The following is a 26939-nucleotide window of genomic DNA, read 5'->3' as shown; positions in this document are numbered from 1 at the left end:
CTGTACATTCAAAAATATAGATAAATCTCAAAGATATAATGATGAGTTAAAAAAACAGACTAAAAGAGCACATAACTACATGACTCCAACCGCATGAAATTAAAGAACAGGTAAGACTAATCTACAATGAACCAAGTTAGAATATTTGTCGTTTCTGGGTGAAGGGAGATACTGCCTAAGAGGTGACACAACAGAGTCTTCTAGGATGTTGAAGATGTTTTCTATTTTAATTTGGGTGCAGTTAAATGGGTGCACACAAATATAAAACTTTATTGAGTTATACACAAAAGACTGGTGCACTTTTCTAAATGATTATTATAACTAAATTTTTTAAAGATTAAGCAAATTAGAATCCTTAGGGCATATGTAATTTGGAGGTGGATATACTAGCAAAAGAGTGGCTGTTATTAAATTTTATATGAAATTGTTCAGACTATTGACCCTTATAGCAATCCCTGGAAATTGAGGGAGGGGATCTTGGAAAGTGATACATATATATTTATAGTATATCACTTTCCAAGGGGTTATGAATATTCGTTGTATATCACTTTCCAAGGTGTATGTGTGTGTGCATGTTTCACGTTAAAAAAAAACAAAAACAAAACAAAACAGAAAAAAACCCATAATTTGGCGAACACAGAGATGTTCTGCTCAGAACGACAAGAACTCAGTGCCCAGCTGAGAAGTGTGGTTAGCCCCTAGCCTCCAGGTGTTAACCCCGTCACATCTGCTTCAGCTCTCAGTGGAGGGCATGCTCTTCTTGGAAAAGCCCCCAACCAATAACCACGCAAGGCAGCAATACAAGGCCTGGCCACCTGTGCCCAAAGCAGCACACATCTCCAGAGCAGTATTTGCTCAGTGTCTCCATTAGATTGGAAGAGACTTTGTCAGGTCTACATGGCAGGCTGATGGCTCCCCTTCCCAATCTTTCTTCCTCCCGTTCTCTTTCACAAACGTTCCAAGTAAGACTCCTTTTTGTCCATTTCAACTGATTTCGTCTGATTCCCTGAGAACCCAAAATGTGACATATGAACAGAATATCACCAAGACTTTGCCTGAAAAACAAATGTTACAGTCTGAAATGCACTAAGGGAATGTCTTAGGATAATGCTGCTAACAGAAATATAATATTAGCCATGTCGATGGAAATAATCAATAAGCAATCTATAATAGGAATAGAAAAGAGTTTTCTCTGAGCCCAACTGAGGACTACAGCCTGGAATACAACCTCTCAAATAACTCTGAGGAACTGCTCCAGAGAAGCACAGTTTTCAGCACAGTTTTATATCTTGTCAGAAAAAGAACGTCAAACAAGTCAGGAGTACATTCCTTCAATGTTGAAAAACAAAACGGACCAGCACATACACAGCAAGTCAGCGTGTCCTTGGCACCTGGGAAGGGAGTCTTATCATCAAAGGAGGACTAGCATTGGAGTCCCAGGAAGGGAGGCATTTAATCTTTATTTTTAACATAGACATTCTTTACTTCTGGTCAATGCACACTTCTCTTTAAAAATTAAAGAAGATGTATAATGTATGTTTGATAGGCCACACACAGGCTGTTCTAGTTAGCATAAAATGCTAGTTAAATCATGTATAAGCCAGAATGACTTCCCCAGACCTCAATGTGTGACAATTTCTTTCATCAGCCACCTGTGTAATTTTAAATTTTCTAATAGAAATATCGTTCCATAGAACAAATATTTATAAAGGAAACCAAACAGGTGAAACTGATTTTTTAAATGTATTTTATTGAATCCAATATATTTTAAATACCATTTCAACATGTAATCAACATAAAAGATAATGAGATGTTTTACACTCTCTTTTGTACTAAGTCTTTGAGGTCTGGTATAAGTTTTATACTGCAGCACATCTCAGTTTGGACCAGGCATATTTCAAGTGTTCCAAAGAGGAGAGGTCTGCCAAAAATAGAGAAATTGAGGAGCATTGGTGGCAAAGGAAAAGAGTGGAAGTGGCATTTGTATTTATTGCATGAATTAATACGACTGTTTCCTTCCGAGGTTCTGACTAGGTAGCTTCACCCTACCAGCCTTTCTCTTTTTCACTTCTGTGAGGCAGAACACCCCTCCTTTTCATCATTATCAGATCTCAAACCTTAGTTTGTTTCCTTCAGACTCGAAGATTTGAGCACTCGACACATTGTCGTCACCAGGCAGAGTCACCGATGACATTACTACCTCCGTGGATACCCCAGCCAGTGTTCTCTGAGGGCAGCCTAATGTTGCCCGGTGGGAGGATGTAGTCATGGGCCTCTTTGGGGATCTTAAAAATTATGGACCATTTTTCAGGGAAAATGTTTATCAACAAAATTTGCATCTAATTTCATGGTATTCACAATACTCCTGACGCGGTATATGGACCCCAGGTTAAGAGGGTCTTCTTTAGTTTATTATTTCTTCCATAGAACAAAGTCCAAGTTCCTTTACATACCATGTGAGGCCTTCTGTGATCCAATACCTGCCACTGGCCTCATCTGCTGCTTCTCATTTGCACTGTTCACAAGGGCCCTGTTCATTCTGAAATTACCTTAGCTCGTTCTGCTGTTTAACTCGTCTGCACATTTGCACATCCTGTTCTCTCTATTTGGAACCCTTCCTTGCTCCCCAGGTGGACTCCTCTGCAGCTCAAATGTCAATTTGGAAAAACGTTCCCTGACTCACCCTCTTCTTATCATTAAGTCAATAATTTCTGCTGTGCATTTGCTCGCATGTGATACTTCTAGCCTCGCATTTGGTACTTTGTGATACAACTGTTTGCTTAAATGTCTGTCTTCTTCCACAAAACTGTGAAACTACACCTTCAGGGTAGAGACTCTGTTTTCCACATTGTACTGCTATCACCTTGCACAGTATCTGGAATATAATTAATGCTCAACTGATGTTGATAAAATACTGTTTACAGAAATGGTTTTCTAACCTTTAGAAATAGCTTAAACAGTGAGATGGTGGCAGATACATATGAATTTTATATATTAATTCTTACACTAAGGATATTTGTTTGGGCCTTGAAGTAAACTTGATTTCCCAGAAAGTTTAAATGTGAGAAGAAAAAAACATTTTTCTCTGCCTATACTTTCCCCTTCATTTTACAGGAGAAACATTGAGTGAATTCTGGACAGTTCTTTTAAAAAAATCAAGTCAACAAATGTTAAAGGAACACCACCTCCAATGAGAGCACTTTTTCCTCTACTATCTAGTTCCTTCCTGAAAAGCCTTGTAAAATTCCACAGCCATGTGACATGCCAGGACACAGGGAGACGGGAGAAAAAAATGGAAATGCTCAGTAAGTCAGGAACTAGCTGATGACTCACTGACATAAAGAATTTTGTTAATATATCAAAGGCAGGTAATTTTGTCCTCATTAGGTTTGTCCTACTTTGACGTTAGTCATAGTGTACAGTGTTGCTATTATGTAATTATATTATCCTATAGTTAAAATCTGAAATAAACTGATAAAATTTGTTACTTTTTAAAAATTTATTTTATTGAAGTACAGTTGATTTACAATGTTGTGTTAATTTCTGCTATACAGCAAAGTGATTCAGTTTCATTCATATTATACATATATACATATATACACACACACACACACACACACACACACACACACACACATACACACACATATTCTTTTTCATATTCTTTTCCATTATGGTTTATCACAGGATAATGAATACTGTTGCCTGTGCTATACAGTAGAGCCTTGTTGTTTATCCATTCTATATATAATAGTTTGCATTTGCTAATCCCAAACTCCCAGTCCAACCCTCTGCCACACGCCCTACCCCTTGGCAACCACAAGTCTGTTCTCTTTGTCTGTGAGTCTGTTTCTGTTTCGTAGATAAGTTCATTTGTGTCGTATTTTAGATTCTACATATAAATGATATCATATGATATTTCTCTTTCTCTGACTTACTTCACTCAGTATGATAATCTCTAGGTCCATCCATGTTGCTGCAAATGGCATTATTTCATTCTTTTTAATGGCTGAGTAATATTCCACTGTATATATGTACCACATCTTCTTTATCCATTCATCTGTCGATGGACATTTAGGTTGCTTCCACATCTTGGCTATTGTAAGTAGTGTTGCTATTGAAACTGCTAGGTAGCGTTTCAGGGGGCCTCTGAGGAGTTCCAGTCCTTTGTCTCAGTGCAGAAAGAATTCAGCAAGAGGCAAAGTGATAGATAAGAAATGATTTATTAGAACAGGATGCTTGTGGGATGTACAAGCAGGTGGGCGAGAGGGTGCCACGCCCCGAGAACTTAGTGAGCTACAGTTTTATAATCAAAGGAAAAGAGGGGAGGGGGAAAAGACCACCTTCTTCCTCAGTCTTGAGTAGATGTCACGCTTCCATCATCAGCTTCTCCTCCACATCAGGTGGGGGAGTTTTCCTGTCTTTACATGGTCAAGCCCAGTCTGTCATGGCACAATGGAAATGAGCAAAAAGGTGGTAACATATGCTAAAAATGGTAAATCATCTCAGGGTTTAGTATAACATCACCCTTTACTTACACTTTTGTCGTTAGTGCACGCAGAGGAGTTGTGTCCTAGGAATCATTAACTTACTGATCTCACTGGGAAGGATGTGGGTCTCATGCCACTATTGTTTTATTGTTTGGGGACATGTCTCATGCTTCTGTTGCATGGTTTTGTTGCTAAGCAAGCCTGCTTGGTTTGTGGTTAAGCAAACCTGCTTTCTTGTGTGATCATTAACTTATAGGGGACTCCCATACTTTTTTCTTTACTTACAATCCCCTAGTGGGATTAACTATTAAATCACCTATTTTGTCCCTTTACTCTGTCCCTATCACTATGAACATAGGGGTGCATGTATCTTTTTTAATTATAGTTTTGTCCAGATATATGCCCAGAAGTGGGATTGCTGGATCATATGGCAACTCTATTTTTAGTTTTTGAGGAACCTCCATACTGTTCTCCATAGTGGCTGCACCAATTTACATTCCCACCAACAGTGTAGGAGGGTTCCCTTTTCTCCACACCCTCTCCAACATTTGTTATAAAATTTGTTACTTCTAATACTCTGTAGTATGCATTCCTTCTAGACATGATACATGTTTCTGGCAAACCTGGAATTCTGCAAAATTAAGCACTGAAGGTTTATGGGGAAACACAGGCCTGTGAGTAGGTCACTCAGAACATAAACAACTTTGTCACCAAAGCCCTAACAAAAGAGATCATTGTTACCTTGAAATAATCATCTTGGCAGGTTTCCCTGGATGTCTAGAGACTGCCTCAGAGGATATTTGTAAATGCACGAAAACACCATGTGGGAATCCTGGATGGCATTCTGAGACAAGCAGGTGGAATCTCCATTCTCTCTGAGCCAGTGGCTTCTCTTACTTAGGGCCAGCACAGGAAGAGGTACAACCCACCAAGTAGTGTGTAAATCCTGCAGGTGTTCATTGTCAGTTTGTTTAAAATGGAGCTGAAGAGGCTCCTGGCTGGGTGGTAGCCATCTGAGAGCTTTGCCTTTTGTTTCCTGCGGATGTTTTAAGTTCTGCTTGTATTACCTGGTCCCCCATGCCTAGGAAGAATTGTGTATAAACCAACATAACTGTGACCTATTGGATAATAGGAATATCTGCTATAGCAAAACAAAATTTCTTTGGAAAAGGGGGGAAACAATCATATTTTCAGTTTCTACTTAATAAACCAGGTTGAGATCATCAGAAAAGTATAAACTTCCTTAATTTGATATCATTACACATTTCACCTGTGGACGAGGAAGGTCGGCTGCCATATCAGTAAACAAAGGATGTTGCGGCCATCAAGCCATCAAGCCCTCAGCCACTGCAGCCACCCCTGACTGTGCACCCTGAGAGGATTCAGGATGGAGAAAAGCAGGATACTGGTCCCAGGCAGCTGAGGTGCATATCAAAGGAATGATTTCAATGAGCCCAGACTCTTGCATCTTCCCATACATAGAAAAGCACTAAACTAATAACCTTGAGATGTCTGTTTTCTCTTTAATTAACAGTAATCTTTTGATGTTCCAACTACCTGTGTGTTGTTGCAAAAACGCCTATGCATCCTAGCCCCTTCCTTACCTCTGCGGAGCAGTTCCTCAGAGCTATTTGAGAGGCTGTTTCCCAGGCTTAAGTCCTCAAAAAGTCTGTCCAATAAAACATAATTCTCGACTTTTACGTTGTGCTTTTTTTTTTTCAGTCTACACACCTCTGGGAATTTGTAGAGTGGAAGCACTTTTAAGTGGCTACCCAGAGAGGGATTGTGGATGCTATTTTAGACATCAGCCAGATGGATGCTGTAACTACAGAAACAATGAGAATCCTGTCTTCTAGTCCCAAGAAACTTTACCTACTTTACTGGAAACAATGTATTCTTTCTTGGTTCCAGATCCTACAATCAGTTGGCAGAGTTAATTACATTGTATAATAAAAAACATATTTTAATTATGAGATAGAAGTTATTAGGAGGTAGAAACCATACAAGTAATTTGAATAGGGAAATTAAATGTGAAGAAACGCTAGCTCTTAAAAGGAGGTAAACTGCTAAAAGGGATTATTTTTAAGGGTTCTCAGTCCAATGGAAGTAGTGTTACCCAAAAACTGTGTTTGCCTCTTGGTGGGTGTTGAGCCAATAGACTCAACCAAGCCAAAGATCGGGAGAAGGAAGGATTTATCATTACTTACAGCAAGTAAGGAGAACACCAGAGACCTTTTCCCAAGCAGTATCTCCATGAACAGCGAAACTGGGGAAGTTTTAAGCTCAGGGTACATGCATATTCATGAGGGGGCCTGGGCAGAGGAGAATTCAGCATAGAATTGGGGCAAAGGTTGACAGAGTCCAAGCTTTAGTGGGTTGAAGTCAGGAGGGTCAATGTCATCATACCATCCTCCTCCTGGGTGGGGGCCTGTGTTCCATCAGGACTCAAAGATATATTATTATGGATATCCCTTGAGAAGGAATTAGGACTCTGCTTTATCACTACACTATTGTTTGACTGCTTTTTTTCTTTGTTCCCTTAAGATCATTAATTACTGAGACCCGTTCAAGGGCAAGCACTGAGGCCAGGCTTAGGACCCAAAATAGCTTAGGCCGGAAGTGTGTTCTCTTATGTCAAGAAAGCCATGCTGGTTCTCTTTCTCTGGGGACCCTCTGATCTATCTAATTACAGTAGCAATTGCAGAAAGCGGCTACTGCTTGTAGGGCTGAGAGAACGTGAACGAGGAGGAACTGAGAAATTTAGGCAAGGGCCACGTGCCCTGGAAGGCTGAGCTGCAGGTCTCTTTGCAGAGGGCGTGGCTGCACGGGGATGTGCATCCTATCAGAGCAACTTGCTGGAGGGCCTGGGTGGAAACTGGTCCATATGAGTAACCTGTCTTCAACCATCATGGCATCAGCTTGATCTCACCATCTACATCAGGTTCAGGTGCAGATGAGACCCGTTGGGTACAATTCACTGGGTGCTGCTCCTTTAATAAGAGTCCTTTGTATTGGAGAGCTGTTGATTAAAGAGGCAAGTAATCGGCTTCCTTCTCCCTCCCCCATCACATCCAACAGACAACAACAAGACAACTGTAGGATGGTCACTACAGAAAATCCCATTCAAAAGCAGGTGGGGGGCTTCCTGGTGGCGCAGTGGTTGAGAGTCTGCCTGCCAATGCAGGAGACACGGGTTCGTGCCCCGGTCCGGGAAGATCCCACATGCCGCAGAACGGCTGGGCCCACGAGCCATGGCCGCTGAGCCTGCGCCTCCGGGAGAGGCCCCAACAGTGAGAGGCCCACGTAACGCAAAAAAAAAAAAAAAAAAAAAAAAAAAAAAGCAGGTGGGGAAGGGGAGCACACAGCTATAGTCCACACTTATTCTGAAATCCAGCTGTGTCTGTGTAAGCAGCATTTTGCCGGAAACCAACCTCAGCAGGAAGCCCCTTTCCTTGTCACTTTAGCAAAGCTATATTGTCACTAACTTTTAAACGAGGCACCCCCATGCTCTACTCATCTATGGCCCAAGCACACCTTTCAAATCTTTTCATCACACAATACCTTGCTAACTTGTTGGTTTTTTCCACAGATCAAAGAAGTAGAAATGAAGAATAAGTAATTAACAGATGACCAGATCTCTTTCCTACCTTCCCCTTCAGTAGTCTCACAAACAAACCGTGTGACCAAACTGTGTGAACAAGATAACCCCTAGAGGAAGATCCCGAGGAGTTGACAAGCCTGCACGCAGTAGGGGATGGCAATGACTCTGACCCCTTATCTCAGTGGTTAACTGAGATTGATCTCGGGTGGCCTGCAGTGGCTTGAAGCAGGATCTCAGTTCCACAACCAGGGATTGAACCCAGGCTGCGACCGTGAAAGTGCCAAATCCTAGCCACTAGACCACCAGGGACTAGTAGCTAGGAGTAGCACCCTGGCTCTTTGTCTGCTTTGAAGAAGGAATTCAGCAAAAAGATGGAAAGCAGCGAAACAAGTAACATGTTTATTAGGAGAAAAAATGTATGTGTGGATAGACACACAGGTGGGCTCAGAAAAAGAGCCACGCGCTTTTGGGGTGGATTAAATCACTTATATCGGGGCAGTTCTTCTGGGTTTCCTCTGGTCAATCGTCTTGCTTTGTCTGGCTTTGAGTCCATATTTGGTCTGGCTCAGGGTCCTCCCCTGTGTGCACAGATGTCTTGTAGCCAAGATGGATTCCAGCGTGAGGGTCTCTCGGAAGTTAGAATGTATTATGGCCTGGCGCCACCTCCCTTTTCTGACCCATGAGGAACCTTTCTGTGCATGTGTAGGGTGGGAGGTCTCCTTGACCTCAAGAATGAGAAATATGTGCTCTTTTTATCTTGTATCAAAGCAGGACTCAGATCCTCCTTGATCCTGTCATTATCTTTATCTTGAAGTATCTGTCCACAGGAGACAGATTCCAGCTGCTCAGCCTGGGCCCCATCTATCTCCTGCCTCAAGATTACTTCCCTTTTTCCCTTTAAAACTTTCATGTTCGAACAAACTCTTCAGAGGTGGTTTTTGGGGACACTGAGTCCACCATCTCCCCAGATTACTGGCATTCTGATTAAAAGCATTTTTCCTTTCTACCAACATCTGTCACTCTCTTGAGTACTGATTTTTGAGTGGTGAACAGCCAGACCTGATTCAGTAACATCTGGGCTTCCAATTCCTTATCAGGACTCTCAGGGGGTTGTGTCCTGTGAATTCCAAATTCTGAAACACATCTGGCTCCAAGGATGTGATAAAGGACGGTAGACCTGCACTCATAGACTATAAGAAAAGGACCTGATAAACGCTCACGTTGCCTGTTAACAGTGGAGCTCTTCAGATGATGCTGTTGTTGCTTCTGTTTCCCCATAGGGATCAGTCTCCAGGAAATGGGACTCCAAGCAGCTCAGAGGCAAGACTGTTCCAGGACCAAACGATCTGTCCCTGAACTGACAGATCATTTCCTGAAATAGCCAGAAGAATAATGAGTACAGTCAAGTGGAGCAGGACAGAGCTTTGTCAAATATCTCATATTCGCCAGGCGCTGTGCTAAAGGCTTTATTTCATTCAATCTTCCAGAAACTTAGCGAGGTAGGTATTAACATCCCCCATCCATGTCAGCTCATTTGTCCCCATTTAGATGAGGAAATTGAGGCTTAGAGATGTTAAGCAGTGTGCTCAGGTTTGCAAACTAGAAAATCATAACAAAAATTGTGACGCAACTTTCTCTGTCAATTTTCTCATCTTTGCTATTCTGGTGGAAATTTAAAATTCTGATTTCTCAACTTTGTTCCATGAAACTGAAAGCATTAAGACTGCTGTATTGTTACAATGCCAATTTCCTGTTCAGATATTGTACAATAGATTTGCAAGATGTTACCATTGGAAGAAAATGGGTAAAGGGTACATGGGATTTTTCTGTATTATTTCTTACAACAGCATATTAATTTAAAATTATCTCAAAGTAAAAGTTTGATTAAAAAAAAAAAACTAAAACTGCCCTACAAAGATGGTTTCTCCAGACTTCTTTTATACCTTTTTGAGAGATGATGCAGTACTTTGGCAATGCAATGAGAAAACTGAAGGGTGATGTAATAGTGAGGATTTATTTCATTATTACTTCATTGATTTATGCATTCCATCCTTCTTCTGTTTTCCTGTTAACTTAGTATTTCTTAAGCATAGATTGGAATTATTAATAATGAAGTAATTTATAGAATGATAAAATAGCAAAATATTATAACACACAGAAAAAGATCCCCAAAGCTTGCTTAGATACTAAAAGGTAGCTGTGATCTCTAAAAAGATCCAATAGACCCATACGATAACTGCTAAATAGAATGATAGATTTTAGATAGATGGATGAATAGATAGATAGATAGGTAGATAGATAGTAGATAGAAAATTTTTTCTTGGTTCCTTGGAACAACTTTAATGAAGAATAAAAGTCATTGAAATATCAATCCCTACAAATAATTAAAATCCCTCCAGAAAGCAACTCAGAAACTAAAATTGGGTCTAGTGGTCCTTATGGTGTACTGAGGGTTAAGACAGAAGCCAAACGCTTAGCTTGGCCAACAAGGCCCTGCATGGTCAGCGCCTGCCCCCCAACCTCCCTGGCCTCTTTGTGCACCTTGACCCTCTCACGCTCTCTGCACCAGCCACACCAGCCTTCTCCCCAGTCTTGTTCAGTCTTGTCACAGGGCCACTGTACAAGCAGGTCCCTCCATCTGGAGGGACGTCTTTGCTGACCGCCTAGTTAAGGTCAGTTTCTTTTTCATAAGCTTTTACAGGATAGAGTTAATTACCTTTGGAGCACTCCCTCCATCTGTAACTATTCATTCACTACTGGATTTTTTTTATTGAGGTCTGTGTCCCCTGGGAGACCAAAAGCCTGTGAGAGGAGGGCTGTTCCCGTTTCCACACATCACTGCATCCACAGCTGTCAGCAGTAACCCACATCCTCCCTGAGATCCCTCTAAAATTATGAAGAGAAATAAAGTACAAGCCAGAGGATCAAAATGGCAAGATGTGGGTCCAAGGTAGCCTGCAGATCTGCACTGTTGGTTCATAGTGTTTAGAAAAACACTGGAATTTGTGTTCATTTAAAAATCAGAGATTTTCACACTAAAATTTGAATTTCTGGCTTCTCTTGATTAAAAAAAAAAATTCTGGGCCCACATTCCCTTGAACTTTCTAGAGCTGAGCAGTGGCTGCCCCAGTTAGCAGGGCATCTCTCTTCAACTCAGCTGTCTACCACCAGCCTGCTTCCATTGTCCCTATTTCTTGCCTCAGGGATGGAGCTATAAACTCCATAGAGCCCCAGGGAAGCTTGGGACTGGGAATCACCGTGCTCTTTAGGGATCATGGTAGGTGTTTTAAATAACCATTCATTGAAAGAATAAATCAGTGACCATAAACATCTGTGTGGTAACCTGCCACTATGCCATACAGCTGCAGTGTCACATGGAAACACATGGTGACAGTGTGCTCTCAGAAATTCACAGATTTATTGTGGCTGGTAATGCTTTGCAGTAAACGGGATGAACTGTCCTACAAACCCTTTTTGTTTGGTTTTCAGTTCTTGATATGCTTGTTTGTTTGTTTGTTTGGTGAGATGGCAATGTAATCCTGTGTCCAAACAAGCACTTTCTCAATTTTTATTGCTAGCCAGACTTCAAATTCAGGACCATATGAGTGTGTGTGTATGTAATTAGGATGCGTATAATATTAGGATTATATAAAATTAGGAGATATGTAAAATTAGCGTTATGAAATTTGTATCTTAAATATATACTAATAAATTTACAGTGTGTATAAATAAAATGAAGATATGTATATATAGTTAGGATATATTTAAAAATTAGAATAGAGAGATAGAATTAGGGTATCTGTATACATGTGTATATATGATATATATATACACATTCTAATTTTGTATATCTTCTAATAGTGTGTGTGTATATATATTTATATATATATATTCTAATTTTAGGTATATATTTGATTAATTGAACATATGTAATTTACATATTATATATACTTAAGCTATATATAATATAACCTACTATATATAATATGTAAATTACATATATGTTCAATTAATATATTATTTATATATAGTTAAGACATGTATAAAATTAAGATACATGTATATAATTGAAATATATATATATAATTTAAGATATATAGTTGGAATATATAGAAGTAAATAGGATATATATACATTTTGGGATATAAAAATAATTAGGAGATATATATGTATATCAGGTTGAACCATAGGAAATTGAAGATTGCAGCAGATATTCAACTGTTTTTGACCTACAAAAATGGCAATTTCATATAGTCAAACCTAATATTTCAAATGGGCCAAAATAATCATATCTGTTGGAAAATAAAACTCATTTTGTACAGTCTTCCCTCAGAATACTCTGTTGTCTGTTTCTAGTTCCAGTGTCCCCAATCTGTCAATGATTTGAAAAACTGGTCCCTGATCATACTGGTGAGCAACTCTAACAAGAAACCAGGATCCAATGAGGTTTTGCTCTTCCCATGTGGGAGGTCACAGGGTGCTGTTTGTGGGAAAGAATATTATTTCATTTTTCCATTATAGGCGGACCTCATTACAGATAGTGTGTTTTTTACTAATTGAAAGTTTGTGGCAACCCTGAGTCGAGCAAGTCTATTTTTCTAGCAGCATTTGCTCACTTGGTGTCTCTGTGTCACATTTCGGTAATTCTCACAATATTGCAAATATTTCATTATTATATTTGTTACAGTGATCTGTGATCTTATTTATTTATTTATTTATTTATGGCTGTGTTGGGTCTTCGTTTCTGTGCGAGGGCTTTCTCTAGTTGCGGCGAGTGGGGGCCACTCTTCATCGCAGTGCGTGGGCCCCTCACTATCGCGGCCTCTCTTGTTGCGGAGCACAGGCTCCAGACGCGCAGGCTCAGTAGTTGTGGCTCACGGGCCTAGTTGCTCCGCAGCATGTGGGATCTTCCCAGACCAGGGCTCGAACCCGTGTCCCCTGCGTTGGCAGGCAGACTCTCAATCACTGCACCACCAGGGAAGCCCTGTGATCAGTGATCTTTGATGTTACTATTGTTATTGTTTTGGGGCATCACACACCGTGCCATATCAGATGGCAAACTTAATCCATAAATGTTGTGTGTGCTCTGACTGCTCTCTCTCCCTCTCCCAGGGCCTCCTTATTCCCTGAGACACAATACTGAAATTCGGCCAATTAATAGCCCTGCCATGGCCTCTAAGTGTTCAAGTAAAAGGAAGAGTCACACATCTTCATTTTAAATCCAAAGCTAGACATGATTAAGCTTAGTGAGGAAGGCATGTCAAAAGCCCAAATAGGCTGAAAACTAAGCCTCCTGCGCCAAACAGTTAGCCAAATTGGTGAAAGCAAAGGAGTTCTTGAAGGAACTTAAAAGTGCTACTCCAGTGACCACACCAATGATGAGAAGGTGAAAGAGCCTTATTGCTGATATGGAGAGAGTCTGAGTGGTCTGGATAGAAGATCAGACCAGCCGCGACATTCCCTTAAGACAAAGCCTAATCCAGAGCAAGGCCCCAACTCTCTTCGTTTCTATGAAGGTTGAGAGAGGTGAGGAAGCTGCAGAAGGAAAGGTTGAAGCTTAACAGAGGTTTGTTCATGAGGTTTAAGGCAACAAGCCATCTCCATAACATGAAAGTGCAAAGTGAAGCAGCAAGTGCTGATGTAGAAGCTATAGCAAGTTATCTAGAGGATCCAGCTAAGACATTCATGAAGGTGGCTACACTAAACAAGACCCCAGATAAACTCTTCTTATTCACAGCTTGCTGCATTAAGTTTTCGGTTGACAAATTCAAGCATCCCTTCCTCTGGGACGCGGTGTGAGTGTCCACTGGGCTGATTTGGTTGCTGCTCCTCTGGCCCTCCCAGCCCCTGACTTACCTTCTCTCGGCAATTATTAAAGGCTGTTTGAACTGTTGGCTTATGCATGTCTTACTCACTACAGGGTGAGCTGTTTTGGTCATTTTGTTTTGATCCCCACTGTCTGGTCAACAGAATTACTATTTGTTGACTGAAGTAATAAATTACCATTACTGGGTTAGCAGCTTTAAAAAAGAGTAATACTACTACTACTACGATTATCATTACACTATTGCTACTATTACTATTACTACTACTACAACTCTGTTTTCTACTTACAGTGGCTCAGATGGTGCTATTTCCATTAGCCTCTGCAAGGCTGGATTTCGCAAGGATGCTTTGCTGCTTCCTCCTGTGAAGTTGTGTGTAAGAAGGGAGCCACAGATTCAACAACAACAGCATGGGCTTCCTGAACAGAGGTGTGGCCAGTCTTCTTGAACTCACCCCTCTCTCTAGGTCTCTCCCAGCTCTCTGGAGGGTGGGGCCCCCCCATACTTCAGGATGAAGGCATTTTGACCAAGCACCTCTGAGTGCTTAACGTTGGGCAAATTCTGCCCTGGTAAGTATCACAGACCTGGCAGAGCAGGTGGCAGTGCTACTGGACATACTGGCATACATTCCCCAGAGGCAGCTGTCATGAGGCTCCACCACCTCACTCCAGGGTTTTCTGGATAATCCATGATTGCAGAATACAATGTCAATATATAAATATCAGCTCTATTCCTATATACTAGCAAAAACAATTGGAAATTGAAACTAGATAAACAACGCCATTTAAAATAGCATCAGAAATATGAAATGCTTGGAGATAAATCTGTCAAAAGATGGATGTATAAGACCTGTGCCCTACAGAACATTGCCGAGAGCAATGAGAGAAGGCCTGAATACGTGGAGAGGTTTACCATGTTCATGGATTGGAAGTCTCAATGTTGTTAAAGACTGCAGATACTTTGAAGCTTCGACTTGCTTTTACCCAGCTTTATCTCACTCTCTCTCATTTGTCTTTGTATCTTCAACGTGTCACTCTGTGCCTGGCACCAAGCAGGCATCCAGTGTTCAATGAATAAGTGAACAAGGAATAAGGGAATAAATGAGCAGGTAACAGGAGGGGTCACAACTGCCTGGGAGAGTTAGAAAAGCCCCCTTCAAGGTGGGCTAGGAATTCTATAAGCTGAGATGAGAGGGGAACATTAGACACAGAAGTCCTCTTATGAGCGGGTAAAACTGCATTCATCTGCTGTAACTTGGGGATCAGTTCCTGCCAGACAGTGGCTGCAGACACCTTGGGAACACACCCTGAGCTCCTGTTCTGAAGGACCTTCCACTCTGTGTTAAGGAATTTCTATTTCATTCTTCAGAATAAAGATGGGGGAGGGCACATTGAGTATATTTAGTTGGGGAGTTCACTCACTCAACATTTTGAAATATTTATCCAACACCTGCTCTGGGCCAAAGCTTGGGCTTAATTCTGGGATAAAACTGGTGAAGACAGAAACCATCCCTGCTTCAGTTATAAAACTGTTGTAGCTAATGATGGGAACCATCTTTGTGCCAGGCAGAGTCAAATTCTCCACCTATGCTCTTTACAACAGTCCAATGAGATAGTTATTACTATTAACTTCACAAAATGTGAAGAAATGGTTAAATTAATTAAGAAATGAGTCCCACTTAAATGCAGGCCAACTGACTAAAACAATTTTATTGAGGTGTAATTAAGAAAAATTAGAAGCATGCATTTATCTTTTTTTGCTGTACAGCAAAGTGATTCAGTTATATATACATATATTCTTTTTCATATTCTTTTCCATATGGTTTGTATATACAGTAGGACCTTGTTGCTTACCCATCCTATATATAATAGTTTGCATCTACTAATCCCAAACTCCCAATCCTTCCCTCCCCCACCACCCTCACCCTTGGCAACCACAAGTTTGTTCTCTATGTCTGTGAGTCTGTTTCTGTTTCGTACATATCTTCATTTGTGTTGTGTTTTAGATTCCACATATAAGTGATATCATATGGTATATGTCTTTCTCTTTCTGACTTCACTTAATATGATAATCTCTAGATCCATCCATGTTGCTGCAAATGGCATTACTTCATTCTTTTTTATGGCTGAGTATTATTCCGTTGTATATATGTACCACCTCTTCTTTAACCATTCATCTATCGATGGACATTTAGGTTGTTTCCACGTCTTGGCTATTGTAAATAGGGTAGCAGCACATATTTAAAATGTACAGTGTGATAGGTTTTAACAAATGGATGTACATTTTGACATCACCCACCAAGATACAACACATTTCCATCACCTCCAAAGGTTCCCTTATCCCTTCCCAACCATTGATGTGATTTTGTCACTGGATGGGATCTCTTTGAGGGCGAGAGAGTGGGCTCTTGTCCAACACTCGGAAATAAATTGTCTGAGGAGACACAGCACTGACAAAGCGAAAGACTTTATTGGAAAGGGTCCCTCAGGCGGACAGCAGCAGGGTAAGGGAATCCAGGAGAACTGCTCTGCCTCATGGCTCGCAGTCTCAGGCTTTATGGTGGTGCAGTTAGCTTTCTGGGTTGCGGTTGTCTCTGGCCAATCATCTTGCTTTTGCCTTCATTTGGTCCAACTCAGGGCCCTTCCTGGTGCATCCTTCAGTCAAGATGGTTTCCAGCACGAGGATTTCTGGGGAGATTGGCAAGACATCTTATGGACTGGTGTCTCCTCCGTTTCTTGGCCCTTCCTGGATTTTCCCTGGGGTTGGTTGTGGGCCCTTCACTGGTTTTGTGTTCTTTTGAAGCATCCCGAGGTGGGAGACTGAAGCAAAGGTGTTACGGTGCCCCGCCAAGGCAGGAAGTTTTAGTCGATGGCTCCCTAACAACTTCTTACGTTATTGATTAGATTCCTCTTTGCTAGTGTTCCTTGTAAACAAAGTCGCTCAGTCTGTATTCTTGTGTCTTGCTTCTTTGACTTAGCGTGAATTTTGAGTTTTATCCGTATTGTGGAGCCTCTCACTAGTTTATTTTTATTATTTCTGAATTCGGAGTTTTAGGGGAGAGAGACACTAATCAAATAATCACCTAACTGAGTATTTAATTACAACAGCTTTAAGTTAACCTAAGGAGAAGTACACAGGAAAATGCATTACCTTGTTTGTTGGCAATTCAACCAATACCATACACTGGGGCATGTATACAGGGTTAATTAAGACTCAGCTTGTGGATATAAATATTATTAAAAAGTATCTAAGAATCGTATATCCTTACTTCACTCCCCTAATTAAAAAAAAAAGTCATCTCAGATGATGTTGGGAAGAAGCACTGCTCACCTTCTCTTTACACTCAGGGGAAAAAGTGTTCCGGGAGGCGCATGCGCCCCTCCTCCCAGCCTGGCCGGCAACAGGCTCCACAGTCACTGCCCGGACAGGCGGACTGCGAAGCCGGCAGCCGCTCAGACGTGGCACCTCTTTTGCTTGCCCAATCCCGGGCGCCCCGGCAGTCACGTGCACACGGCACCGCGCAGGCCGGGCCCTGCCCACCGCCCGCGCCTTCCCTCACCCTCCGGCGAGCCCGGCAACCCAGGCTACCAAAACACCTGCGCCGGCCCGGCTGCGCCTGCGCAGTGTGGCCGGTGGGCGGGACGGCGAATGCGGTGGCCGCGGAGCGAGGCTGCCAGCGGGCTAGGAGTCGGAGTTTTGCCGAGGGGTCGGTCGCGGTCCTCTCTCAGCCGCCGGAAGTGAGCTCCGCCGCTCCTTCCGTGCGGCCGGGGTCCTCGCCCGGCACTCGGGCGCGCGGCGGTCGGCGGGGGTCCTCGGCGTGTGGCAGCCATGGACTCGGCGGCGCTGGAGCGGGACGCGGTGCAGTTCGCGCGGCTGGCGGTGCAGCGCGACCACGAGGGCCGCTACTCGGAGGCCGTGTTTTACTACAAGGTGGGCCGGGGGCGGGTCCAGGTGCCGAGGGGACGGGCGCGCTCGACGTGGCGGTCCCCCGTCCCGCTGTCCCTCTCGCGGCGGGGCCGAGCTGAGGGGTCAGGCCTGCCCCCGCCCCAGGGTCCGGCCAGCGGCGGGCTTGGTCGCCGCTTTGGGGTCGGTCCTGGCCGGCGAGTTCCCAGCTGACCGCTCCTGAGGGCGGCGGCGGAGCTGGACTGTCAGCTCGCAGCTTCTCACCGTCACGGATGTACACGGAAACAGGGCTCACGGAAGAACGCAGAAAGTCAATCAAAAATAAAACATCGCGTATCCTGGTATTTGACATCTACGTATCTTTGGTTTTCTACGCATGTGTGTGTGCACACCTTTTTTAAAAAAACAAACTTGGATCAGACTGTTTATACTTCTTAAAATCTGTTCTTTGCATTTGAACTTTTAAAAATTTTTGAATTTTTTTAAAGTTTCATAGTATAAACTTGTTAATGATAGATGTATAGTATTCCATTATGTGGGTGTGTCATAGTTTATTTACAGACTCTTCTGGCCATTTTATGTTCATTATGGATCTTCAGCATCATAATACCCTTATAGCTAATGCTTTACACGTTTCTTTGGTATTTCTTTTGGGTAAATTACTGGGGCCAGAAATACTAAATCAGAGTAGGAGCTCACAGTCCACCGCCTGCTCCCCAATCCTGAGCATTTGCAAACACACCCCTCCGGCTCCCTGTGCAGATAGCTTTATCCTCTTGACATTGTCATCTTTTCTTTTAGAAAGAATTTGATAATACAGTAGTCGTAATTTTTTTCCATAAACCTATATGCTGTCAATAATGTGTGGCTTGCTTTTCTCAGATTAATATTTGATTGCCTTCATTTTGTAATCTATATTTAGAGACTTTGGGTGTGTTTCAGAATCATTCTTTTTGGACTTTTTTTTTGACAATTTCATGACGATGGTATTTCTTTAAAAGTAAAACTGTTTTATTAGTTTTGTGAAATAACTGACAAATGTTCATAGGTGAAAATAGTGCCATATAAAATAGCTTTTTTAAAGCGAAAGGAAGTACTGTACAGTGCCTCTTGTTTTGCTGTAGGATTACATGCATGTTGTTATGAAGAATTTCTTTTCCTTGAGAGAATCAGAAAAGTGGTTGTGTTTCTAGGAGCTATTTATGTAAACTGTATCAGATATTTAGTGTTTTCTGCCTTCATGCTGTTCTATTAGGGATTCCTTAATTGTTAATCACTTTAAAGTGTAAGCAAAATGAGCAAAATAAAGTTGATACCAACAATTTAAAAAATTAGTGTTAATATTTACATGTACAGTTATATTTTCCTCCCCTGAAATATCTGAATTGCAGAATCTGAGGAAAACATGTTTTCTATCCCCGATTTCCATTTGGATCAAACCTGTACTCTTCTTACTGATTTTGTAGGTTCAGGAAAACAAGTCCTGCTCCAATAACTGGATTCAAAAAGTGATGCTCAGGGCTTCCCTGGTGGCGCAGTGGTTGAGAGTACGCCTGCCAATGCAGGGGACATGGGTTCGTGCCCCAGTCCGGGAAGATCCCACATGCCGCAGAGCGGCTGGGCCCGCGAGCCATGGCCGCTGAGCCTGCGCGTCCGGAGCCTGTGCTCCGCGGCGGGAGAGGCCACAGCAGTGAGAGGCCCGCGTACCGCAAAAAAAAAAAAAAAAAAAAAAAGTGATGCTCAGTAGATGGCTTCTTTGGATCCAGATAACAAGGCGTGAGGTTCCTTGAAGTGCACACGCTTAGATTACTGCAGTGAAGGTGGTGGTACTTGGGAAAGTCTCTCTGTGGTTCTTGTGTGTGGTAGCATTGGTCACCCTCCTGGAATGGTGATGGCAAGAATGGAGGCTTTTCCTCGCCAGCACAGCCTAACTGGCTGAGGAAGTCATGGAATAACTGGAAGACAAATCCAGGTTTTCTTAATTAAAATAAATTTATTTCATACAACTGAAATCTGCCTTAAAATGTGTCCCCCTTTGACAATATTTTCTGTGGAGAAAGATTTTCTTTCCACTGTGAGATATTTAACCTTTATAATTTCTTATAATCTTTCATTGATATTTAATTTAATTGTATCGGGTACTATCTGTTCTAATGCTTTTGAGGCTCAATTCACCTTTTCACAGTACATAATTTCAAGTCTGACCTGTTGCAAAAAGAAAAAGGAAAACAGAGAACATATAAATCACAGTTATTCTAAGAAAATACTTATAATCAACCCCTTCTATTTGACTTCATAAATTTTCAACAGTAGGAGAAAGAGAGCATTGAGAACTGAAAAAAAGTAGTAAAGGAATATATCTCATTTACTTTATGAAAAAAATTACTGGTATCAAAGACATTCTTGTTTTGTCATTCATAGAAACCAATAGCTAGAAAGTGGTAAAGAAAATTCAGATTGTAATTGATCTGTTAGATTCCTTTGAATTCTTTTTTTTATTTTTAGGAAGCTGCACAAGCTTTAATTTATGCTGAGATGGCAGGATCAAGCCTAGAACATATTCAAGAAAAAATAAATGAGTATCTGGAAAGAGTGCAGGCTTTACATTCAGCAGGTTGGTAAAGGACCACTAACCATGTCACTGTATTTTTTTTCTTCTGTCGCATCACATCTTACTTTTCCCCTGTGTTTCTCTTTCCTTTTCGTTTTCATCTTTGATTCTTGATCCTCACTTGGTTGCTGCTCATTTCTTTTTTGGTAATCACATCTTTGAAAATCATAATGTGGAAATATGTGATAAATCTGTGAAGAGGAACCTTAGAGGTGATATAGTCTGATATCCTAATTTCCCAGAGGATAGAGATGAACTATCTACATTCAAACAGTGTATCATTGGCAGAGTCAGTGTTAGGACCCTGTTAAAATCTGCTTTTAAACATCTGTCACGTGCCCTCTCCTGCTATTAAAATTAAATGACTCCTCCTCTTCAGTGTGTGAAGACTTCAACAGTGGGTTCACAGTCTTTACTGTATCGATATCCTCAACCTCAAGACCTTAGCTAAACTCTTGTTTTAAACCATATCTTGGAAAAGGGACATGTAAGCAGAGACCTGGAACAACCTGTAGTTATTTCTGCAAACGCTGTGAAACAAGTTCACAGGCTTAATGATCGCAGTTCTGTTAGAGGTAAGTGGTTCCTGGCGAAATCTGATTGTTCACGTAGTAGGAAAGAAAATGATCATCTATTGACATTTTGTCAGGAATGCATTCATGTCACGGAGGACTCTTTTTAACCCCTTTTTTTCTGGGGCTGTGTAATAAAGCCAAAAGCTTAGAGGAGTCTTATTCAGCATTCTCTGATGGACTTTGTGCTACTTTCTACCACTCATTCTGAATAGATAAGAGCAGTTACAAGCTCATAGTTAGGATAAAGTGGATTTGATTGTTGGATTTCTTATTATGACAGTCCCCTTACAGACATGGCACTTTCCTTTAAGACAGTGCCCAGAAATTGCATGCATTGAAAAGTGGACTGCCTGTGTGTCAGGGCCTCACTTAATACAAAGTTATACTGATTCATGTATTCAAAATACCATGGAATTCAGAGGCACTTCATTTTCCCAGCTAAGTAAATGAAGTTTTAAAATTTATAAATGTGATGTTTATATGATACTCAGGCACGGAATGAGACAGCCCTAATCTCTTGAAGAATGAAAACTTGCCAGTGAAACAGAAGTAAAGTTCAAAAAGGATTTTTAAAGCATAATATGCATTAAATGTTTTGCCGGTTTTTCGACCTGTTCTGTTCAATAAATGGCATGTAATCTGTAGAGAATTAAATGGTTTACTTAATGATTATTTCAAACAGGAGAGTCCTTTATCAAATAAAAATCTTGTTCAGAATCCCAATTTTTAAAACAGATAAAGTCTGCTGACAATCAAGAGACTTTGAGAGATGGCTTGACTTTAGGGTTGGGGAAAGGTAACCTAGTTTGAAATTCACCAGTGTAGTATAAGAAACTCAAGACTTGGAATTCAAAGATCTAAGTTGAGTCCCTACCCTTCCACTGTAGCTCTGAAACCTTAGGCTCGATAGTTATTCTCAATTAGAATCGGTTTTGCTCCGCAGGAGACATTTGGCAATGTCTGGAGAGATGTTTGGTGTTTATGCCAGGGTAGGGATGCAGTATACTACTAGCATCTGGTTGGGTAGAGGGCGGGGATAGTGCTGCAGGGAAAATCCTGTAATGCATAGCACTGTCCACAGCAAAGAATTATCCAGTCGAAAATGTCAGTAGTGCCAAGGCTGAGAAGCCTTGAGCTAAATATTTTAACATTCATTTAATAAATGGGATTAATACATACTTTAGAGAGGTGTTACCGAGCGTTACAGTTTTTAAAAGATCAGACACAATTTTGAGAGAAACAAAATTTAAAACTTAAAAAAAAAAACAGTTTTATTGAGATGTAATTCACATACCATAACATTCAACTTTTTACAGTGTACAGTTCAGTGGTTTTTAGTGTATTCCCAGAGTTGTGCAACCATCACCGCTATCTAACTTCAGAACATTTTCTTAGAACATTTTGTTCAGAACATTTCTCTTAGCCATTAGTAGTCACGCCCCATTCCACACCCTAGGCACTAGCAACCACTAATCTATTTTCTGTCTCCATGGATTTGCCTATTCTAGACATTTCATGTAAATGGAGTCATCAGTATGTGGTCTTTTGTGTCTGGCTTCTTTTATTTAGCATAATGTTTTTAGGGTTTATCCATTTTGTAGCATGTATCAGTGCTTCATTTCTTTTTATGGTTAATACACCATTGTATTAATATACCACATTTTATTTATCCATTCATCAGTTGGTGGATATTGGCTTGGTTCCACCTTTTGTCTATTATTAGTAATGCTGTCATGACCACTTGTGTCTAAGTTTTTGTGTGGACATATGTTTTCAGTTCTCTTGGATATATGCCCACAGGTAGAACTGCTAGGTAGCTTTATGTCTAACTTTTTGAGGAACTGCTAAACTGTTTTCCACAGTGGCTATACCACTTTACAATTCCACCAGCAATGTTCCATTTCCTTCACATCCTTATCAACACTTGTTATTTTCTGTCTTTATTTTAGCCATCCTAGTGGGTATAAAATGGCATCTTATTGTGGTTTTGATATGCACTTCCCTGATGGCAAATGATGCTGAGCATCTTTTCACGTGCCATTTGGCCATTGAATACCTGCTTTGGAGAAATGGCTATACAGATCCTTTGCCCATGGTATATGTCAGGGTTCTCCAGAGAAATAGAACCAGTAGGATGTACATAAAGAGATTTATTATGAGGAATTGGCTCATGCAATTATGGAGACTAAGAAGTCCCACTATTTGCCCTCTGCAAGCTAGAGACTCACGAAAGCCAGTGGTGTGGTTCAGTCCAAGTCCAAAGGCCTGAGAAGCAGGGGACCTGATGGTGTGAGTTCCAGTCCAAGGTCAGGAGAAGACCAATGTGTCAGCTCAAGCAGTCCTGCAGTGAGGGCAGATTCTCCCCCTCTGCCTTTTGTTCTGTTCATGCCCACAGTGGATTAGATGATGCCCACCCACACTGGGGAGGGCAGTCTGCTTTCAGTGTCAATGCAAATGCTGCTTCCATTCAGAAACATCTACACAGGCTACCCAGAAATCTTGTTTAGCCAAATAGCTGGGTAACCTGTGATCCAGTCAAGTTGACACAAGTTGATGACATCATCATCACACCCATTTTAAATTGGGTTTGTCCTTTTATTGTTGAGTTGTAAGAGATCTTTATATATTCTAGATGCAGGTCTCTTATGGATACGTATCTTTATATTAAAAACAAACAGAAGCACTTATTTCAAAGAGCAGTAAAAATACAGCTTATTCTGGACCCAGATGAATAGGAAACAGCATGCATTTTATCATCAAGGCCTAGTATATTACATAATTATTGTCTATACTGAATAAAAATTTAAATTACCTTAAAACATAGTTGAGTTTCTTTTGATTTAGTCTTTTCCAAGTTTCAGTTTTGTTTTTTGTGTGGAGAACTCCTATGTTTTATTTTTTAAATGAAGAAAGTGCTGGTAGGGACAGAGAAATTCAGGGGAAATTTTTTTAAGGATTTTTTTTTTGACCTTGCTAAGCTTTTTAAATGAAGGATTATAGAGTTTTGGTAAAGAATGAATTAAAATGGTATGTTGTTCCCTGGATACATATATAGGTATGTGGCTTTCTTCCTATGCTAGTTCTTCTGTGTGGCTTTTTTTCCTATCCTAGTTCAGTCAAAGAGTGCGGATCCTTTGAAATCAAAACATCAGTTGGACTTAGAGCGTGCCCATTTCCTCGTTACACAAGCTTTTGATGAAGATGAAAAAGGGAATGTTGAAGATGCTATAGAACTGTATACAGAAGCTGTAGATCTCTGTCTGAAAACCGTATGTATAATAGCTACAAGTTAAGTTTGGTGGAATTATGCTAAGAAATTTCTCCCCTTACTAGTGAGTTTTACTTAACAGTTCCTTAAAGAAAAAAAAAATTATCCTGTTATTATACATGTAACTAAGTTACTCCTCATTAAAACATAGTGAAGAATAGAAAATTAATAATGGACTTTAACATCTTGTTAAAAATTTGACAGTATTGAGGTTGAGTCCCTTGGCAATTGTTTTTTAAATTATAGGTACCATTTTTGACCTTTTTATACTCCTATAACTTAAATTAACTTATTATAGGAAGAATTCACCATCACAATCTGTGAATTTAAAATAAACTTCCTGGGGGAGGGATAAATTAGGAGTTTGGGATTAATAGATACACACTACTGTATTTAAAATAGATAAACAACAAAGATGTACTGTATAGCACAGGGAACTATACCCAATGTCTTGTAATAACCTATAATGGGAAGGAATCTGAAAAAGAATAGGTATATATGTATAACTGAATCACTTTTCTGTATACCTGAAACTAACACAACATTGTACGTACTTCAATTTAAAAAAAAAAAAAGGAAAAAACGACTTTGGTTCATCACAAAAAAAATAAAACTTCCCCCTTTTTTTCAATTTCATACACTAAGAAATAAGTTAGTGGTTTGGGAGAGCTTTATTAATATGCAGTGTAGGGTCTATATGTCGAGCGGTTTCTACTGCTTCCCGAGGAGCCCGGTGGGCCTGTTAGCTCTCCGGGGCATCTAGTGCGTAAGAGTAGCGCATTCACAGGGGATGTGATGTGGTAGAGAGTGGTGTTCTCAGCATTGTTCAGAGGGCCGGCTCTTTGTCCAAGGTCTTTTATTCAGAGGAACTATCTAGCCTCATTTCTGTAGGTACCTGAGACTACGGGTAAGTGCTGTTTTTTTTTTTTTTTAATTATGTAAGTTTCAGTGCACAGTATAGCATTATAATTCGACATCTGTACGCACAGCAAAGTGATCACCACCGCAAGTCTGGTTACCTTCCATCCCCATACAGTTGACCCCCTTCGCCCATTTCACCCGTCCCCCAACCCCCTTCCCCTCTGGAAACCACTAATCTGTTCTCTGTACCTATAAGTTTGTTTTATTTTGTTTGTTTATTTGTTTTGTCTTTTAGACTCCACATATGAATGAAGGCATACAGTGGTTGTCTCTCTCCTGCTGACTTATTTCACTTAGTACAGTAGCCCTGCTCTTCTGGGGTTCCTGCTGCCAGGCCTTCTGTGGCACTGTGATTATACGGTTGTGTTCCACTTACTACCTGTCCGAATTAAGTGGTGTTAGGTTAAGTGGTGATGAGTTTTCAACACAATTTAAATGCTACCTTTAAGGACAAAAATAAAGTGTCTTGGTTTATTCTCTCATAACTTTAAGAAGTGTAATGTGCATTGTAATGTTTTTATTTTGCTTAGAAATATCATGGATCAGGCAAATTAATAATTATGCTTTGGAACATCTGTCTCTCTTTCTCTTAAGTCTTATGAAACCGCTGATAAAACTCTGCAAAACAAACTGAAGCAGTTGGCACGACAGGCACTAGACAGGTGAGTTTTGGTCCCTAGAGTTCTTATCTGTGGATGGCAGCATACTGTGTTACTTCAGTGGTTTATCTGAATGTGTGGTGGAGCTCGTGGTAGCAAACCTGAGATCCAGAACAAAGTTGCCTTCTTCCTCTGAGTGAATTTACCCCTCTCTAGTTCCCTGCTGCTTTTTTCTACATGTCATTTTGACTCATTAGATGGTGAACTCCTTAGGGGAACAGAGAGCATCTTATTCATTTCTGTGTCTTCATCCGTGCTTTAAACTCAAAAAATAACAAATTAGTCAAGAAATATTTTACTTAGTTTTTGCTGTGTCTAAAACAAAAATGATTATGGTATTTGAAATGGTAGACTCCCTTCTGTTGTTTAATATCAGACTTCCAAAGAGAGAACTTCCAGAGAGCCCTTCCAGAGCTACTACTAGAAATGGAGAAACTGAGAGTGAGCCAGCCATGCAGATACCTCAAATTATACATGTGTGTAGCTCCCTTAACTCTTTGCTCAAATGTCAACTTCTCAATAAGGCCTGCCATCACCACTCTGTTTAAAATTTAATCTCCTCCAGTACTTTCATCCTGCTTCGTCTATTCTAATATTCTTTCCTGTAACTCTTACTGTTTTCTAAGGTATATGAGATTTCCCAGTTTATCATATTTGTTATCAATGTCTGTGTCCCTTCTAACCCCTGTCCCCCAAATATAAGCTCTTTGAGGACAGAGAATTTTGTCTTTGTTCAATGCTGAAACTAAGCACCTAGCAGAGGGCAGGCATACAATATGTGCTCAGTAGATATTTGTTGAGAAATAATGAATGTATTTGCACAAGAGAATTGTACCTCTTGTATAGACAAAGCATTATAGGCAAAGGAAAAGGGTGGAATGGCATTTATAGTTATAGCACGAATTACTAAAATATCTCCTTTTGAGGCTCAGACTAGGTAGCTGTGCTACCCCCAGCCCTTCTTTTTTATTGAGGTATAGCGGTTATCCCTCCTTTTCATTACCATCAGCTAGCATTTAGTTTGTTTCTCCAAATTCATGAAGTTATGGGCACTCGACACGTAGCTATCTTCTCCATTTTTACTTC

General features: G+C 40.7%; 1 protein-coding gene across 3 annotated transcripts in view; it reads left to right on the top strand.

Moving 5' to 3' along the window:
* The first annotated feature begins 17556 nt into the window (after nt 1-17556).
* CAPN7 (calpain 7) overlaps nt 17557-26939 on the top strand; it is a 37762-nt gene continuing 28379 nt past the window's right edge. For 2 of the 3 annotated variants that reach the window (XM_060149586.1, XM_060149584.1), the window contains exons 1-4: nt 17557-17846; nt 20325-20433; nt 24117-24274; nt 25789-25856. In XM_060149586.1, the coding sequence (XP_060005569.1) occupies nt 17745-17846; nt 20325-20433; nt 24117-24274; nt 25789-25856 (437 nt within the window). In that variant the 5' untranslated portion in view covers nt 17557-17744. The remainder of the gene's footprint in view (nt 17847-20324; nt 20434-24116; nt 24275-25788; nt 25857-26939) is intronic. The other variant, XM_060149585.1, reaches the window with a different exon arrangement.

The sequence above is a fragment of the Lagenorhynchus albirostris genome, chromosome 5 (genome assembly GCF_949774975.1).
Source record: "Lagenorhynchus albirostris chromosome 5, mLagAlb1.1, whole genome shotgun sequence".
NCBI classification, from domain to species: domain Eukaryota; kingdom Metazoa; phylum Chordata; class Mammalia; order Artiodactyla; family Delphinidae; genus Lagenorhynchus; species Lagenorhynchus albirostris.
Note: the sequence above shows the minus strand (reverse complement) of the source record. Positions and strands in the feature narration are given on the sequence as shown.